The sequence below is a fragment of the Lagopus leucura genome, unplaced genomic scaffold (assembly GCF_019238085.1).
Source record: "Lagopus leucura isolate 7727_CA_CO unplaced genomic scaffold, USGS_WTPT01 Super-Scaffold_100004, whole genome shotgun sequence".
Taxonomy (NCBI): Eukaryota; Metazoa; Chordata; class Aves; order Galliformes; family Phasianidae; genus Lagopus; species Lagopus leucura.
This window is the reverse complement of record NW_024962264.1, coordinates 15,311,192-15,330,046: the sequence shown is the minus strand read 5'-3', so window position 1 is coordinate 15,330,046 and position 18,855 is coordinate 15,311,192. Positions and strand designations below refer to the sequence as shown.

At 42.8% G+C, this 18,855-nt stretch overlaps 1 protein-coding gene across 14 annotated transcripts in view; it reads left to right on the top strand.

The window, feature by feature from the left end:
* The window catches only part of FAM13A (family with sequence similarity 13 member A), a 116,048-nt gene extending 97,359 nt beyond the window's left edge, over nt 1-18,689 (top strand). For 13 of the 14 annotated variants that reach the window (XM_042872217.1, XM_042872213.1, XM_042872216.1 and 10 more), the window contains 10 exons: nt 2,283-2,496; nt 2,848-2,986; nt 3,797-3,878; nt 4,014-4,234; nt 5,564-5,647; nt 8,941-9,036; nt 10,509-10,592; nt 14,401-14,597; nt 15,186-15,287; nt 16,228-18,689. In XM_042872217.1, the coding sequence (XP_042728151.1) occupies nt 2,283-2,496; nt 2,848-2,986; nt 3,797-3,878; nt 4,014-4,234; nt 5,564-5,647; nt 8,941-9,036; nt 10,509-10,592; nt 14,401-14,597; nt 15,186-15,287; nt 16,228-16,354 (1,346 nt within the window). In that variant the 3' untranslated portion in view covers nt 16,355-18,689. The remainder of the gene's footprint in view (nt 1-2,282; nt 2,497-2,847; nt 2,987-3,796; nt 3,879-4,013; nt 4,235-5,563; nt 5,648-8,940; nt 9,037-10,508; nt 10,593-14,400; nt 14,598-15,185; nt 15,288-16,227) is intronic. The other variant, XM_042872215.1, reaches the window with a different exon arrangement.
* The last annotated feature ends 166 nt before the right edge of the window (nt 18,690-18,855 follow it).

Genomic DNA, 18,855 nt, shown 5'->3' with positions numbered 1-18,855 from the left:
CCCCCCCCCCCCCCCCCCCCCCCCCCCCCCCCCCCCCCCCCAAAGCATTGTTACTCATTCTGTGTCCAGATGAGGTTTTTCTTCTGAACACATATAATCAGCAAGGGAAACAACTTGCCCATGGACTCTTTCCATCTTAGGAGTGAGAATTAAAACCAGCTGATTTTCTATAGCAAGCATTTCTTGTGTCAAGTCTCAAATTTGACCTCTCCTTTTAGGATATTTTTTTCCTTTTATATGTTTTTTCCTTTTGGATTCAACTTTTGGGCACAACATATACCCACCTTAGGACAAAATCACATGCATCATGCACGCTGGGTAATGGGGTTTTTTTAGCTGATGTAGTAGAAGCTTTATTTGGTTACTGTTAAATATACTTTTGACTTCTCCTAAGTTAATTCCATCTGTGTAAATCCCATGAGGATGTGATTTAATGATTTCCAAGAGCAAATTCTATTTTTCTGTGAATGTATTCCAAAAACTGGAAATGAAAAATGTCTGGAAGAATTGCATGCGTCACTTACCTCATTTCTGCTAGTCAGATGTATCAGATTTTTTCCTTTCTAGTTACCAGCCATTAATTTGCTGCAAGAGATCATGTGAGGATCTGAAACTATGAGACTCAGGAAAGGGTCAAAGGCCAAAGTATCACTGCTTGGGTGAATGATTCGCCCTTAGTTTCCTCTTTGTTCATATCAGGTACCTTGAGAAAATTCTTTCAGTTATTAGGTACCATCAAGGTGAATACAGCTTAGAAAAAGCTCACGTTCCAAAAATTACTTAGGAGAAATACAGGCTGCAGGAGCTCTCCAATCCATGGCAATGCAACCTGTGTCCATCTGAGTTTTGCACACCTCATTAATGCAGCCCCTGTGAGCACTTGTATGTGCCAAGAATGTGCTTCACTTATCACAACACTTGAGAGGTGCAAACACCTCCAGCCATCCCTTTCAGGATAACTTCTCAGTTTGCATGCATCACCAATCTCTAAGCAGAGGCATACGATTTAAATTCTTGTATAAAGAAGAAGGGGAATGGAGGAGAGACACCTCTGTTGCAGCAGAATTCCTCTGGGCTGGTCATTCCTGAGCTGTGCATGATCTCGTGCTGCCTGAGCTGTACTCGGGGGAGGGCAGCACAAGATTCTGTAAGGGAATCCCCACAAAATCCATTGTAAGCTATGAAAGTCTTCACCTTGTTCAGCAGAAGGAAATACTGCTTTTAGTTCAAAAAATTACTAGCTTCAAAAGCCTCTTCCCTTTGTGAAACAAGAGCAGACGTGCTAGGCACAGGGAATATTGAGTTCCTAGCTCTGAGACTGGTCTGGGAGCTTTCTATAGGGTTTTTGTTTTGTTACTTGACTCTAGAACTATTTGTTAGGTTTATAAGTTCAAGGCCTGGCTCTTAAACTGTTTAATCCCATGGTGCTAAGTAGGAGCATGCAAATCAGCTTAGTAAACTATCTGAACAGAAAATGTTCGACTCCTTATGGCATCTGGAGGGAGCTGTCACAAGATTGAGGCGATTGTTTTCTGTGGGCTCCAGTATGCGGAGCAGCAACACTAAATTGGGCTTCCATTTCTCTCCCACCCCACCATCTCCCTGTATGGCATTGCTTTCACTTCCAGCTATGCATTAAATATTTCCTCACTCTTCTGCCATGCAGCAGGTTTACATATGAGAGAAAAGAGGAAAAATCAGCCCATATGATGGCTGGATGGCTATAGAACTGGTAGTAGTGCAGTGAGGCAGTCTTTCCTTACAGACTAGAAAAACATATGCTTCCTTCTAGTCTTTGAATTTTGAGCCATGTGTGGCCGAGTTGTGTTGGGGAACAGGAGGACAATCACGGTGCTGCTCATTTGCAGCATTTGTATGACCTAAAACTGAGGAGCTTCTTCCTGTAGCCAGCTTGCCTCCTTTATCCTGTCATGTGCCAATAATTTTGTCCTATCCTGGAGTTATTTCCTCAAAGGTAGTGGCTGGTGATACCTTCTCTTGTTGTCAGTCCATAGTAATTCCAGCCAGATTATGGATACAGCTTTGTGTTGCACCCAGCAGATTATTTATGCTTGTATAGAGCATCCACTGTGACCAGGCAATGTTTTGCACTACTTTGCACACTGGCAGGTGTGAATAATGACCCAGAGAATACCTGACACTGACAACAAGCAATCTTTTAGGACAATGGGGTCATGATATGACACGAGAAATGTTGTCTGGAGTCACTGGTACTTGTAAAACAAAAGTGATAAAATCAATCTTTGTCTTGCTGTTCCTAGAGCCCATCCCTGCACTTTCTTCATGGCAGCGAGATGGCTTAGACTCAGAAGAGGCTCGCCTTTCCCCACAGGCTGGCCGTTTAATTCGCCAGCTCCTGGATGAGGACAGCGATCCTATGCTGTCTCCTCGCTTCTATGCCTATGGACAGAGCCAGCAGTACCTGGATGATACAGAAGTGCCTCCTTCCCCTCCCAATTCTCATTCATTTATGAGGTGAGTTGTGATTTCTCTGTGGTGACTGATCTGGCTGCATTGCACAGTCGCATCAAGCAGCATCTCTTTGAATCACACAAGCCATATAGCTATATTGTGTTGAGCTTCTGTTTTTTCTGTCAGAAAGCGGGTGCTGTAAGAGAAGTTCTAGATAACTGATCATTTCAAGGTTTTCCAATTAATATCTAACAGCAACCTCTTGTTCTGTCTGTCATTAGAGAGTAACCAACATAACTTTCTCACTTCCGTGGGATTTGCCTTTATTTACGCCAAGTTTAAGCATCCTTTTGAGCGAGAAGATGTACTGCAGCTGTTTGGATAAACTCTTTGTGCAATCTCTGCTCTTGGTAGGAGGCGGAGTTCTTCTTTGGGATCTTACGAAGATGACAGAGAAGACCTCACCCCTGCACAGCTTACCCGGAGAATTCAGGGACTGAAGAAAAAAATCAGGAAATTTGAGGACAAATTCGAGGAGGAGAGGAAATATAGGGTGAGTCTCTACTCAGGCATTTGTAGGAAGAGGTGTAAGGTAGCTAGAAAGGGAGGGGACACTGGGGGAACCTATCAAACATACACAGAGAGCTTGGAAGTATTTAAACAATGTAAAGTAAAGGAAAACGTAATGCTGCTCCAAAAATGACAATGTGCATCTATATCAAACAAATTACCTTTCCTGGAATTTTTTGTACCACCAGTACAGTACAAGAGAGTCTCACAAACTCATGGAATTTTGATCACTGCTTTATACAGCAAGGTGCAGGAATAGCTATGTTATGTTTGGCATTTGTTTATTTATTAAAGTTTACTTTGTAGGAGGAACAATTGTGCATCTCATTTGCATGATGGTAATTGCAGGACACCAGATCACTGCATAGTAGAGAAGAGCAGCCTTCTTTGCTCCTCAGCAAGGAGCCATAGTCAAGTGCTGCTGAGCAGTCGCAGTGTTCTGTATTCTGTTTATTCTTGAGATGCTCTTCCGAGGGACAGAAAGCTTTTTAAGGAACTAAAGCTTCATATGTGTGCATCTCAATTGGTGATCTAAACCATGAAAGATGGTACTGAAAGAGTCTTGCATGAGTCTTGCAATGTGCTAAGAGACAATGTTGTGACAGGTAGGGCAATCAAAGCAAGTTCTGAGCTGGATAGGTCACAGGTATGCAGGCACCAGTCACTAGCCTGTACCTGTGCTCTGTGCTGTGTCCCAATCCTGTTTAGCCCCCATTTTGTTATGCAGGCTTGTTTCAGTGGGTCTCTCCTGTTGATTTAATACAGATTCAGCATGACTGTTCTTTCCTCCCAGCCTTCCCACAGTGACAAAGCAGCTAACCCTGAAGTGCTCAAATGGACAAATGATTTGGCCAAATTCCGAAAGCAGCTTAAAGGTGAGCAGTCAGTGTTGATGTACCTTCTCGGGGCACCTAGACTTAACCTTTTTTAAATGTGATGCTAGACAGTGGTCCTGTCACCATCACATTTTAAAGAGAAATTATTCCTCTTCCCTAAATGTTGCTGCTTAGAGTCTAAACTGAAGATATCGGAAGAAGACCTGGGCCCTGTGGTGCGTCAGCGAAGCAACACGCTCCCAAAGAGCTTTGGTTCTCAGCTTGAAAAGGAGGATGACAAGAAACAAGACCTATCAGATAAATCTGCCAAGCCTGCTGTGGAAGTGACCCTTGATTCTATCCAGAAGAAGCTTCAGGAAAAACGAACGGAGACAAACCGACCAGAGGATATAAAGGTACAATATATGCAGATCAGATTTAGGCCTTTTAAGTACAAGCATGTAACTCATAGCTGCACTGTCAGTTGTGAAAGCCTTCTGATCTTTTGCATTTTGTACAAACATCTTCAGCCTCTACTGCAGGCTTACTTGCTTTAGCTTCTTTCCCTCTGCTTTCAGTGTCTGTATTTTTTTTTCCCCACACTCTGTTTCTACTGAATAGCATTGTGTTCTTTTTCTGATTCTCATAGATTCCATGTAACAGTTCTGAACTGTTATGCCCAAAAGCTTTTGGCACATTCTGAGTCTTCCAGTGATTCTTAAGATTAGGTCATTGATTTTCTTCTAGATCATTCCACAGTTGAATGCTCTTGTCTCAGGGCATTTTATCACTGCTCTTCTGAGTGTCACATTGAGCTCAGCTAGTTCCTGTAATCTCTGAGGGTTATCAGCAGAGAGGTCTTTGTGTCTGATGTTCTAGTTCCTGAGTTTTGGGTAGCCTTGTAAATGAAGTCCTTGAGTCTGCTGACGTGTGAATTGTGCAGTACTCTGTGAAAGAGGAGCAGACAGCAGTATCTTTGTTTATTAGATTTGCAGAAGTGTTTGGCTGTTTTCTGAAGGTAGCAAGAATAAACAGCCTGACCTTTTAAAGGTCTCTGATAGTATTTGGTGCGACAATAGAGAGAGAAGTCTTGGTGTCAGTCATGTTTGGTGGAGGAGCTTTGGAAAACTGAGGCAAGTGTCTTCCAACTGTCTGCCTTTTTTTTTTTTTTTTTTTTTTTTTTGGCTTGGTCCCCTCAGCCTGTCAGCCAGAGCTTTTCACTTTATAGCAGAATTTGGCAGAAAGAAACAGTCTGACTGCACTTCATTTCTGTTAAGTGTGTCTGTAGCAGTCAAGGCAAAAATGGCAAGCTTTGCAACAGGTACTGGAGGTTGTCTCAGGTTTGGAAGACAAGGAAGAGCATGCATTTTGTTGCTGGACTTATGACTCAAATCTTTCTAAGTGAAGAACAGCCACCATCACTAAAAGTTATTTGACATTGTTCAAAGCACACAAAATATAAATTGACATTGTTCAAAGCACACAGAAAATATAAATCCCCCTTATGTACCTACAACATTTTCACATACAAATGTTAGTTTCAATTTGCCTGTGTTGTATATAGGGCTCCTGTGATAAGTCTTTCCAGCAATATAGCTGGGAAAGGAGAACTAGAAAGCAGAGATGAGTCTTCAAAACATTAATGACAAAATGATAATGACTTCAATTAGGCCGTAACTTAGTATTGTCTGTGTCTTGAATTCTGATGTTTTTTCTTTCTCTTGTCTCTGTGCTACTTTTTATAGGATATGACAAGAGATCAGATAGCAGCTGAGAAAGTGGCTCTTCAGAAAGCCTTGCTGTATTATGAAAGCATTCATGGCAGACCGGTATGTACAGCGTTTTTTCGAAATACAACTTCATGTGTCTTTGTCTGTTGTAAATGACTGCCCTAGTGCTCCTTCAGCGCCACAGTCTATAGGACTTCTTGCTGTTCTAACCACACGTGTCCTTTAATTACCACCCTGATCCTTCGTTACCACTGCCACATTACTCTTGGCAAGGTGGTGCCTGCACACACTGCTGGACATGGCAGATACCTGTAGGACTGAGCTTACAGCCTGAATGAAGTTCAGTGTGCATTATTTTGGCATCACGCTTGCCAGGATCCACAGGCATTCATTTTGTGGCCCAGCTGATTCACCAGCTTTACCAGGGATACTGTATGCACTGGAATAGCTGTGCACGGACCCTTATCCTGACAAAAATTTTCAGTTTGCTATTAGTAGTGACTAATTGGAAGACAGGTGTGCAAGCAGTGCTGCAGTGCACCTTCTCAGAGAAGCTGTATCTTTCTCTGAGTACCACACTATTTGCGAGGAGGCACCTTTGTCTTCATAACTACACAATCCCTTTGCGCCAGAGGATTCACAAAACAGTTTGTCTCCTGAATGCCATGACAAGTTGATTTTCTCATTCCCCTAAGCAGACATTTGTTTCCACGAGGAAGAGACGGGCATGAGATTTCTTGTACGTTTGAATTTAGCAAAGGAAAAATATTTGTAAAGACAGAGAATTAAATAGTGTCCTGTTGATTCCTGCCATGACAGAAATATGGCGAGTTCCAGGCCACCAAGCACTTTGGCTTTGTACAAACCCTTCCTCCTCTTTCACTTTATTCTAATTTTTGCTACCAGCTGTGGAGGTAATGTAGTTCAGTTTCAGCGTGGTGCTAATCCCTTCACCAGTGGCTTCAGAGAAGCAAGTTACTGTATATAAGAAGTGCTTGATGAGTGCAGATGATAAATGTGTCTTTTTTCTGCTGTGTGCTGTGTCCTGATTCCTACCTACTATTTGCTCCTGAATTACTTTCTCCTTTCCCTGTTAGTTTTCTTTGTTTGCTTGTTTTATTTTGAAGTGTTGCTAATTTAAATACTTCCCTTCATTCCATGATCCTTTAGGATCTAATCTTCTAATCTGGGATACCTCTATGATGCTATGAAGTACTAATATTGTATAGGCACATATACCAGTAGGTGAAAACAGCTTGGTTGTACTAGAGGACATGAAATTTTATGATATTATAAAATAGCAAAAGGCCAGCACATCCACTTAACCTTTTCCAGCAGAGTCAGAGTTGGAGTCTGCTTTTGGTATCACAGTGATGTAAATCATCAGGTGTCATCTTGTTAAAGTAAGCTCACTTAAATCTGTTTAAAAACTCACTTTAAATCTGTTTAAAAAGTCTGTCATGTCAGCATACCTTCCTCCCAGCACTTTTTGATGCTTTATTTATAGAGCTACTTTTTAATTTGTTTTTAAATAAGTAGTCTGTACCAAGCAACATGGAATCACGTAACAAGAAGGATGGCAGTCGATCAGCTTTTGCTCTTCCAGCTTTTGGCACTGCAGCAGTGGAAAAGTACTGAGAGCTTAAGGAGAATGGGGTGTAGTTCAGCCAAGTTGGGTGGTTGTTTTTTGTATTGCTTTTTTTTTTTTTTGTTTAAGATATTTAACTAAACAAGAAAAACAATGGAGTTCAGATTTAGTGCAGCTGGGTCTTTCTGCACCAGTGACAGGCAAACCTGCAGAGGTAGAACTGAACTGCTTTAATTAAGCCAAAAAGTTCATTTCTGCAGAAATTCTTGAGCTGCTCAAACAATGAAGGCAATGATCTCTTCCTTGGCTGATGCTGCTGCTCGCCACACAGAGTGTGCTCCAGAGTTATGTCAAAGGCTCTGTTATTCTGACAGCTTTTTTTGCATTTTGATGTTTTCCAAAAATATACTCAGGTTTTGCTGGTGTTACATTTAACTAGGGAGACAGTTTGCCCATTTGCAGAACGTTTTCTTTCAGTTTGCTTTCTGGTTAAATGTTCTGGTGCACGTCTGCAGGGCTGGCTCAGGCCCCTTGCGCTGAACTTCCTTGCTTAAATTAATTCTTTGTGTTCTTCCTCCGTAGTGATGTTCAGACTCAGAAGCATGTCATTTATATTTTCCTATTCATAAACGTGCCTTAGGAATTTCTGTCCATTCCAAGGCTTATGTTTATTTTCCTGTACAGAACAGATATATTTACCTACTTTGAAATGACATGAAGTGAAGGTTTGTTTCTCAGCCACCGGCATATTTTTGTTGTTGTTGTTCTGGGCTGTTGTTTAAGTAACAGGTACTGGCTGAGGCAACAGTAGTGCTGTGCCTCCCGTTCTTCTAACAGCTAATCTGGTAAAACTAGGAGTAATACAAGTCCTGTAGAATTTCTCCAATTTTCCATTTTTATGCTTGATGGATTGCAGAGAAATGTCAAAAGCTGGAGGCAGTTAGCTAGCCAGTGCACTCCTGGCAATACCTACAGCTCCAATTCTGCCCTTTCCAGACAGCATCTCTCCTGCTCTGGAGGGATGATGTGAAAGCTCTAAAAAGCTTACTCCGTTGAAAGTTAGCTGCAGACAAAATGAAAGACAGTTCATTTTGAAGTCTTCTCCTCATTCCAAGCTGCATTCCCTTTACTCTGCTATTTGCTGTAGAAAGGGAGACTGTACAAAGCTCATCAGGGTTCATACTACTGTTGATTTTTACATCAACTGGTGATTAACAGCAGTGAAAAGCTTTGGTGCGTACGAATGGCATCTGGGTCAGTTAAACCTTTCCTCTTGTAAGAGCTTTACAATCAAAAGTTAAACAAAAAGTGTGATGGAAGGACAGTCATAGGATGTGGTCAGACAGTGCTGAATAAAAAGGAAGATGATGATCAGGTGGGTTGCAGTGAATATTTTGGTTGTTTTTTTCTAACCCTACGGTTATTTTTTTTGTTAAAGAATTGATGTATATTCAAGAAGTGAAACCTCAATTTCTTTACAGCTACTGCTTAGCTGGACCTTTGCTTTCCCACGCTAGCTGTTGTCTGTAAAGCCTTCTGTTCTGCACTGTCAGTACTGCTGGGGTTTTCTGCTTAGAGTGGATTTGAATGAAAACCAGAAAGAAGCACTAGCGGTATGCAGCACTCAAACTGAGGAGTGAGCATGAGTACTTCTCCATTTCCGGTTTCTGTGCTAGTGCTGTTAGCATGCCATCACTATGAAACTCCCTTAAATCCTCTTGCTAACAGCAGTCACAAGCACGGACCTTGTAGAACGGAGCATCTGCTGCACGCCTCATGGTTCTCATTTCTTTTTCCTTTACAGGTTACCAAAAATGAACGGCAGGTGATGAAGCCACTGTATGACAGGTATCGCTTGGTCAAGCAGATCCTCTCCAGAGCCAACACCATCCCTATCATTGTGAGTAGAACTTTCTTCTAGGAGGTCTTGCTTAGGGTTAGAGCTGAGGTATACAGCACAATCAATAAGGCCAATTCCTCCCTTACATCTCAAAGGCCAAGCGAATGAGCGGGTAGGTGACATTGTACTGCAGTCAGATAATGCTGGTCAGGGGTCTCCAGTGCCCACTCATGAGCCATGAGACACATCTCACCTTTTGTTGTTTCTCACCTTTCCATTGGGCTGCTGCTGTTATTTCATCATCTTATGTTTGGCTACAGCATCACTTCCCTTTCCTTACTGGTCTATTCAGAACTGTAGGTCTTCATGTTGTTTGGTTATGCAGGGCTGTATGTTGTCACACAGACTTGTGTGACAGTAGTGTCTTTGGCTGAGAGAAAGGGACACTATGCTGATTTTGAAGAGATGCTGCAAGTAGTGGATGCTCTCTCAATCCAGGTGGTGCTTTGGCAAGGAAATATTGACACCAGCATGGAATCCAATGCACTCCTTTAGGGAGCAAACATGGTATCTCAAATTCTGGACAGCTTGTGTAAGCCATTTTTAAAGAATTTTTCAACCTAAGTGTATACCAAGAATCCACGTAGCCTGTCTAAAGAAAGAGAATTGTTTCATCTTGGTTCCTTTTTTACCCTGTCATGTACGATCTCTTACTGTTTTTGCTGATGTCCTGGCTGCTTTTTTGTAGACGGCTTGCTGAACTGAACGGACTGGCAGAGTGTTACTTCAGTGCAGTCAGTCACACTGACGTGATTTTTTTCTGCACCTGTGGTGGCAGGTGGTCCTGCATTTAAAACCAAAGCTGTTCCTCTTCGAATATGCAAAGTACTCCCCAAAATGCGAGCAGTAAAGATAGTGCTGGCTCTCAGATGGAACAAAGCCTTCATCTTTGTATTGGCAGTTTAAGATGAAGCTCAGGAAAAAAAGCTTAGGTCGTGTTTAGACACGAAACTGAAATTGCACACTGGCTAGCACAAGGGAGATGAGACTGGCTTTCCCCAGTCCCTTAAAATGAGCAGAGTGAGAGATGCACACAGAGGCAGAATACATTTGAAAGCCCATTCTGAAGGACTTGATTGGAAAGTCAGCCTCCTGGAAAGCAGGGCTGGAGAGTCTAGCAAGGCTTACATCGTAGCTCTGGAGAGCAAACCAAGTGTGTGTTGTGTTTTTGTGTGTGTAAGGGCCTCAGGTTGGGGGGTTATTTTCTTTGTAGTTCCTGCCCAGCTAGTATTCCAGCATCCAAGCTTTTTTCTTGAGTGTTTAGCAGTGATGTCCCTTACTAAGCAACATCTTGAGGGAAAACAGTCCAAGATGCAAAGGGTTTGCCAGGTGGATTTTGTTCTTTAAGAAATGGATTTCTCCTGATGGTCTGGCAGTGAGCTGAGCGAATGAGTGAGTGAGAATGAGCTGAGAGCAGGTGGCGGAAGAGAAAGGGTTTCATAATGTAACGTACTTGTTAACACCTGTCACAGGGTTCCCCCTCCAGCAAGCGGAGAAGCCCTTTGCTGCAACCAATTATCGAGGGCGAAACTGCTTCCTTCTTCAAGGAGATAAAGGTGAAGACCTCCAGCTGCTAACTAATTGCTCAGTTTGCATCAATTTTCCCCTTATACCAATGAAAGAGAATGATTGATTTATTTTTTTTCCATCAGTGTTGATTTTTTTGCAGTGTGTCTTCCTGAAAAATCAGTAGCTGCTTTAAGCCTGTCCAGTTCTGATCAAATTCTTCCCTTGTTGTAGATAAGACTACAATGTTTCATTGGCTTTGTGTTCTTTCCCTTCTCCTTCTCCCTCCCTTGCACATAATGTATTTTATTTTGCTAAAAACCTCACAATTGTTCTTTGCACTTTGGCTTGGTGATTTTTTTTTTTTTTCCCTTGCTTTCTCCTTCCTCTTTAATAACACTAACTTATTTTGCAATAGTTTCTCTCACTCCAACGCTCTGTGACTTGCACACAACACCATGGCTGGAATGAGATCTCACAAAACTAACACACACACGGAGCCAACCAGGCACGTACAGGATCTATATCTTCTATTGACAGACTTATTTTATCCAGGGCTCTCTTTCACCACCTTGTAGGCAGCGTTTCTAACCAAGTCACACGAGGATTGAAGTAGGAACGACTCAGTCACGTTTGTTAATGCTGTCAGATTTGGATGATGGGATTGTTGTGATGCTTTCTTATTCCACTGTGGAGTGATAGTTCATGGTGGTGAAGTCTGCTACAATATTGGTCCTTCTTCCTCTGACAAGGGATGTCCAGCTGTCAGCCGCAACAGGCAGCGTGGAGCTGGGCCCTGGCTTGCATTTGTTACTGTTGCAGTGTAGCAGGAAATAAAAGTGCTTCAGCAGACCTGGGTTATCCAAACATAGGTAGTGTTTGATATCGATACTGCAAACGTGGACATCCAAGATGATTCTGTGATAAAGCAGCGACAGTAGCTTCTGTATCAGTCAACTAGTTAAGGCATGTATTCATTAAAACCAGACTGCAAACTGAAGCATGTGGAACTGCTGATTAGAGGCTGATTAACAAACGTGGAGCTCTCTCAAATCTGCAGCAGCAATCTGGATTGGGTTATTTGATTGATTGGGGCATTTCTGTGTCCTCTGTCTTTCAACTGTGTGTGCAGCTGGATTCAAAGCTTACAGCTGTCAAGTGTGGTGATCTCTGGTGACTAGTGAGGCAAATGCTGCATCAGGGCAGCATCTCACTGGTTTCCCACAGAGAGCACAAATGTGGAGAGCTGTGGTGTTGCTCTCATTAAGCCTATTAATGGTGAAATGCCAATTAACACTTATTGGGGATCTGTGATGCTGCATGCAGCAGCTTTTCACTGAAGTACACTCAGAATTAAACAGAGGAAATTGCCAAAAAAAAAAAAGAAAATCAAGAATTTTCCCCCTGTATGGATCCATTATAGACAGAGCACTGCTGCTCTTGATGAGCACCTGATTCTGTTGTTTTCCTGGTGTGTTTTTTAAAGCATTTGGGAGAGCTGGATAAGAGGTTAAACAATGGCATGAGGTGCAACTCTGTGTATGTTTGGACAGAATATCTTGAATGTTTCTGTGTTTAGAGAACCACTGGAATCCTTGCATGCTGGGAGTACTGACACTGGGTTACTCTGGAGATTTTATGTTTGTAGCTCTGGAAATTAAATGTCTCACGATTGCCTAAAGAACCTCACAGACGCAAGCCAAATGGATCTAGTCAATGAAGATAATTTTGGTTAGAATGTAAATGGCGGTATGGATTTAAAATAAGATTTCCATACGAGATGCTTTCTAAGCAATGGTTCTTGCTCAGATTTTTTTTTTTTTAATTGCTCCTTCATTTTAAACAGCAAAATGCTTTAAGAGGTCTTGTAGTGGCCAGATGTAGGTTTTTGGCACGAATTTCTGCTCTGTCTTTTCCTCCCGTGGGCTTTCTTTGGCAGGAGGCTCACTCCTGAGCTGTGGGCTGTGTGCCCTGGAGCAAGGCAAGCAAGCCAGCCTGCTGTGCTGGCCCTTGTTGGCTGGCACGGGCTTACGGGTGTCCTTCGGGAAGTGACTGCTACCAGATATGCAGATCCAAGTTACATGGATACTTTGCTTCTCTGTTTGGGAATAATTTCTTGCACTGTTTATGAAACTGTCCTTTTCCTTTTCCTCCAGAACTGGAGCCAAGAAGCAACTTAATCTCTTAGAAAAGGGCAAAGGGTCTTCTCCTTCAGTGCCAAAGGGATTCCCATAGAATAAAATAATACAGTTTCTATTGATTTGATTGTTAGCAAATCTTCCACCACACGCCAGCAGGAATTACATTCTCCTGCTTCAGGCCCAGCTGCTACTACCTAGCTGGACAGAACAGCATGCCTGGGGTCCTGAAAATGGCAGCGAGCAATGGTCTCCTTTCACTCTTTGGCCTGTTGTTTTTTTTTTTTTGTTTTTTTTTTGGACAGCATTTGACTGCTCTTACTGCTGCAGTTCTCATGGAACTCCTCACAGCTTCTGTGAATCAACAGGGAGCTCCTGGACTTACTTAAGCTCAAAAAGAAAGTCTGTAGGGAGTGGAATCAGGAACAGGTTACCAGGGATGGCTACAGAGAAGTTGTCCAAGTAGGGATCTAGGATGGGAAAGCTAAAATCCAGACAGAGTTAAATCTAGGCAGGGATACACAGAGGAACAAGAAGGAAATCTACAGGGCAAGTAGCAACAGGACGAGGAAATGGGTTTAAACTGGTAGATTTAGACTAGATATGAGGAAGAAATTGTTTACTGTGAGGATGGTGAGACAGTGGAACAGGTTGTCCAGTGAGGTTGTGGATGCCTCCTCTCTGGAAGCATTCGAGGCCAGGCTGGATGGGGCTGCAAGCAATCTGGTCTGTGGGAGGAGCCCCTGCCTATAGCAGGGGGTTGGAACTAGCTGGTCTTACAGGTCCTTTCCAACCCAAACCATTCTACGATTCTATGATTTATTACCTTATTCCAACCTCATGCCTTATATTAAGGTTGAAAACTGCCTTCTAGAAAGGTCTCTGCAAGTAAGAGAAAACTGGGTCCTGTTTCCTGAAAATATAAGTGATTTCTGGATGGTATCACGTGGCAAGGCCTACATTTGAGAATTCTATGAATTAGCAAACACAAAGTGCAGCAGAGACTTCCAAAAGTTGTGCCTGTAAGTTGTAGGAAAAAAAATTGAACGCGACTGATTTGTCTGCGTACTTCGGGGAAATGGTACTGGACCAAGTGTTTCCACTCCAATTTTCAGTGTGCTACAGCTATATGGTATGGAGCTGAGGTTGGGACCATGTTAGCAACAGCAGGCCTTTACAGTCAATGATATCCAGTACTTGGCTTTAAAAAGATCCCTCTGAACTCATTGGTAGCACTGAAAGAGCATCTGAGGTCTTGAACTCTGCCTTTAGAGAGAGCTATTGAGGTGTATCTTATGAGAGAGCACTTGTTTTAAACTGATGATCTGTGTGCTGCCTGGTGCATTTGTATAGACAAGCAAAGGATGGCAGGTGTGCTCTAGACAGCATGCATTACAAGTGAAATTGGTTTTATCTGTATCAGAATATAAGAATTAAAGCAACAGGTTGCTGAGAAAGCTAGATTTTTTTCCTACTCTTCTTTGCTGCCTTAGGTCTCCTTAACCAATCTGAGTTAATTGCTCTGATATGCTCTGGGCATAGTGTGTCTTCCTGGTGATATCCTGGTGTACTGTACTGCTTAGCAACTCAAGTGCCTGCTTGCTCTGCTTATTCACTTATTTTCATATCTGTTCCCAGTGCATGCAGTGAAAGGAGATGCTTGCTTCTGAGAAGGGAAGCAACTTACTGTGTGATGGGGGTGTTCTTTCTCTCTCTGTAGGAGGAAGAGGAGGGCTCTGAGGAGGACAGCAATGTGAAACCAGACTTCACAATCACTATGAAAACAGATTTCAACGTGCGTAGCTTCTTGGATCAACTAGAAGATGATGCCGACGGCTTTGTTTCCCCGGTGGATGATAAGATACCATCAAGGAGCAACCAGGATATGGGGCTTTCAAATCTCCATGAAGCATCCATGTATGTTGTCCAAATTTTTTTGCACTTCATTTTGAAATGAAATAGATCTCTACATGGAAGGGTTTGGGAGAAAATCACCCTTTCCTCATAGTGATGTCTGACTTTTGTAATCATTGGAATCTTGGGCTAAATAGTACCTCTACTTCAGCTACTATCGTTGCTGAGCTTTTATCGTTTAAACAACCCCTGTGCTCCACAAGGCATTCCTATTTTTGGAGACATCAAGCTGAACTCCTTTTTCTAGTTTTAAGCACCTAGATGCATACACACTTAGATGGTAGCCCTAATGCATGGCTGTCAAACCTCAATCCCATAGAAGTCACCAAAACCAGATCTACCTTCAAGTAATTTTCACTGAAATTAGAGATGAATTGAGACATGCACACTTGACTTAAGCCTACGTGCTGTCTTTTTCTTGAAGTAAATTCAGAGACCTTTTTATTGCAATTAACACCAGATTCCCAGGGCCGCTTATGGAGCAGCTCAGTTACTTGGCATCCACACAACACCAAATTTGCACATTTACTGTATTTTTCCAGTTATAATTGTGTTCATAAATATAATCGTGTCTGTATTTAAACACAACAGGCCTGAACTGTTGGAGCAGCTGCAAGAAGTCAGGGAAGAGAAAAAGCGGATCAGAAAAAAACTGAGAGACTTTGAAGATAATTTTTTCCGACAAAATGGGAGGTAATTTCTCAGCTATTCCTCTGTCTTTCAGCTGTTCTTAATCAATTTGGCATCTACAAAGGCCTCCAATTATGGAAAGTTACCTGAATTCACAACTTTATATTTTGTTGTCATCATGATGTATTTACTCACGTTAGATACAGTTGCCCATTAAAATGAGTGGCTTTTTTTTTTTTTTCCAAACATCTTTAAGGCCCACAACCCCTTAAGATAACTTTGAAAAGCAGTGTAAGTACAGAAAATCCAGCTGCATCTAGCAAAATTAGTAAGAATGGTGGAATATTTCCTTAGGGATAGAAGAATTGGTCTTTCTGCCCAGTGACATTGTCTGCTTCTCTGTCCTGATCTTGCATGTCTGTGAGGTATTCAGACATGAGCTTAACAAGTACTTTTGCTGGAGTATAGCTGGGTATGTAAGAATCAGAAAAAGCTCCTCACGTTTGAGCTGATAGAGTGCTTTAAATCTTTTTATTCTCCTGAAATTAGCTTCTTGCCACTACCATAAACTTTAAATGTTTTCGTAAAATCATAGAAGACTTGAATCTCACTTAAGCTGAAATTGAGTATCTTATTTCTTTTGAAGGAAATGGTTCTTCTTGTTTTGATGGGTTTGTTGGGGTTTCTTTTGGTTGGCTGGGTGTTAGTTTTTTTTTTCCAACTGTCATGCAGAGGATGACAATTTCAGCAAAGCAGGAGCTTCAAATAAGTTTCTGCATTTGGAAGCATGGGATTCTGTTAAGCCTCAATATGTACTGTCTGCTTCATTAGATCATTTGCTTGCCCTTTTTCTCGCTAAGTATAAAAGTTATTTGGCTTTATTCCCTGCTGGGTAATAGAAGAAGGGAGGTGTTTTGTTATCTGTAGCCTGAGGATAGAGGAAGGCTACTGAAGGAAGATCTGGTGGTAGAGAAATCTTCATGGCTCCTTTTACTCTTACTAGGAATGTGCAGAAAGAAGACCGTACTCCTATGGCTGAAGAATACAATGAATACAAGCAGATTAAGGCCAAGCTGAGGCTGCTGGAGGTCCTGATCAGTAAAAGAGATATTAGCTCAAAGATGATGTAAAGGAGGAGAGTGGTTTTGCCAATACACTAAGAAGAGAGAGCACCAAGCGGACAAGTGCGTGAAGTGGATGCATCGAGAGCCTGGCTGGGAGGGCTGAGGAGCTCCCTGGGAACTGAAGGGCCATTACCAGAGGCAGGACAGGGAGAAAGGGTGGCTTTCCATCACTCTCTCCACTTGCTGTTGTCCATTCTTTCTCCAGGCCTGATGCCCAAAATGGTTTGCCAGTGTAGGAGACATGATGCTGTCCTCAGTGACTGCACTGAAGGGTTCCTTCTGTTTTGATTTGCTTACAGATCCTGTAATATTTAGAATATAAAAGCCAACTATGCTTTTTCTTTTCTTCAGGATATCATAGCAAGAGGCAAAGTAGCATGAATAGTGATTAAATCATCAAATAGCTTCCACTTTATTTTACCAGACCTGACCCGATCTCATGTGACGGCACAGGTCAGGCAGCACCGAGATTGTTGTCTTGTAGTTACAGTAAAGATTTGCTCAGACTTTTGACCAGACTGTTCGGAGTTCAGAGACTTCCGTTGCTTTATAAAATGTTGGAAGTGTATCCTGGTCATAGCCCAGAACTGGTTTGAGTTACAGTTTTGCACAGGATTCAGTTGGGTTTTCTTACCGCTTCTCTTTTTTGACTGCTAATTCAATTAAGAAAATACCTACATCTGTTTGGAATAGTGAAGCAGAAGAGTTGTGCAGCAAGGCTCGTGCCTATTTGTTCCCCTGGAAGGTGGATGCTGTGAGATTATGATGCTTGGGCAATTGGGAAGAGGTTTTATCAGCTTTAAGTTAGAATGCCTTGGGAGTTTGGTAGCTGCTCAGCTAAGTGTCAGCTGTCAAGCATCTGGAGGACCCACCACATCAGCCCTTACACTTCTGATAATGGGTATAAGAGCCTAGGGTGAAAGTCCACATGGATGTCATGCACACCCATTAGCCTCAGTTTTATTTATGTGTGCCACCAGACAACGTGTGCTGAAGCAGTGATGCTTTGTGGCAACAGAGGATGTTCTTTTCTTCCCTGTGGCTTTGTTGGGTGTAGTTTTTACGCTGGGGCAGAGGATACTGAAGGGACGTGAAAGCCTGGAGCCACGTGCTGCACGTGTCTCAGGTGCAGGGTTGAGCAGTTAAACATTATCAGATCTGAAATAAGAGTCCTGGGCCACTGGATTCCAGTTCTTGCATCGGACAATCACTGCCTGAAGGAGTGAAGGCAGCAAGTTCAGAATCACAGTGAGCAGCTGACAGTTCTGCAGCCCTGTGCACTCAGGGGTGCATGCAGGCAGTCACTGCCCCACAGCCCTTCCCCTGGACCTGGGGCAAGACGCTCTTGTTAATGGGGCTTGGCTCTGGTATCACAAGGTGATGCTGTCTTTTATCTCAGTTCCCTGGGGAGCTGCATGCAGGAGCCGACGAGCTGAGGATGGGTGCGGTGCACCTCATCGCAGCCAGGCTTCACACAGGAGCAGGGCCCACAGAAGAGCTCCTCTCTTCCCTTCTCTCTGCAGGCAGGAGGGCCCATAAAGAGGAGCAGTTGGTAAACTCGCCCCCTTCCACGTGCTGTGCCCTCTGTGCTCATTCTTGCCAAAGCTGGTGCTGAGGGCAGGTCTCTTTGGCACCCCGCAGCTACTCAGGAGGCCGCCCTCCTCCCCCTTCCCCAGGGCTCTGCATTGGCAGTCTGCCTCATAAGAGGCTGATGTGCTTCTGCTAGAGAGAGCCTGGGGCTGTTTTCTACTGACAGCAGAACTGCCCACTCCTATAGAAAAGTAGTGAAGGCTGAATTCCCTGTTTGCAAGGGTTTGTATGATGAACTGGGGTGTGACTTCTAAGAGGCACTGAGTGTCCATCATGAGGTGTGGGGCTCTGCCTCTGCAGATCTGATGCGCTGAGTGTTACAGTTGGGCTTAGAAACTGCATTTGAAGATGACTGGCAGGAAGGGAAGCTTGGTGTAGTTCCTGCCCCTTTTCCTCCTCATTCATGTTGTAGTGGGCCAACACTTCCCAGGAGTATGATTTCTCTGATTATTTTTAAAAGCCTGTTTGCACTGTGTACCAATAAATGATGTTTGCTGAGTTTTGCCCCTGACAAATCTTGATAAATGATACGTAGGGAACAGTCCATTGCATTGTATGAACTGATGAGATTGTAGCATTTTCTGATGCTTAGTTACTGCTGTTTACATGGCATACTGCTAGAATTTCAGATAGTTTATATGAAATGTAAGTACAGTTATGCACTTTAGAGAGTTTATATTTTTGAACTTTGAAAGCTAAACGTAACAGAATCCGTTAAGTAAAACTGTAAATTAAAAAAGAAAAAAAGACACACCTGGCTGCCTCCTCTCTATTTCTAAAATGCTGTTTTCCCTGTGGCAAAAACCAGAACCACCACCTTCACTGTTGTTAAAGAAGTAAGTAAGACTGACATGGAGAAGAAGGAGATGACAAAATCCTAGGCTAGCTTTGGACTTCCAGATGTACATCTGCAGAAG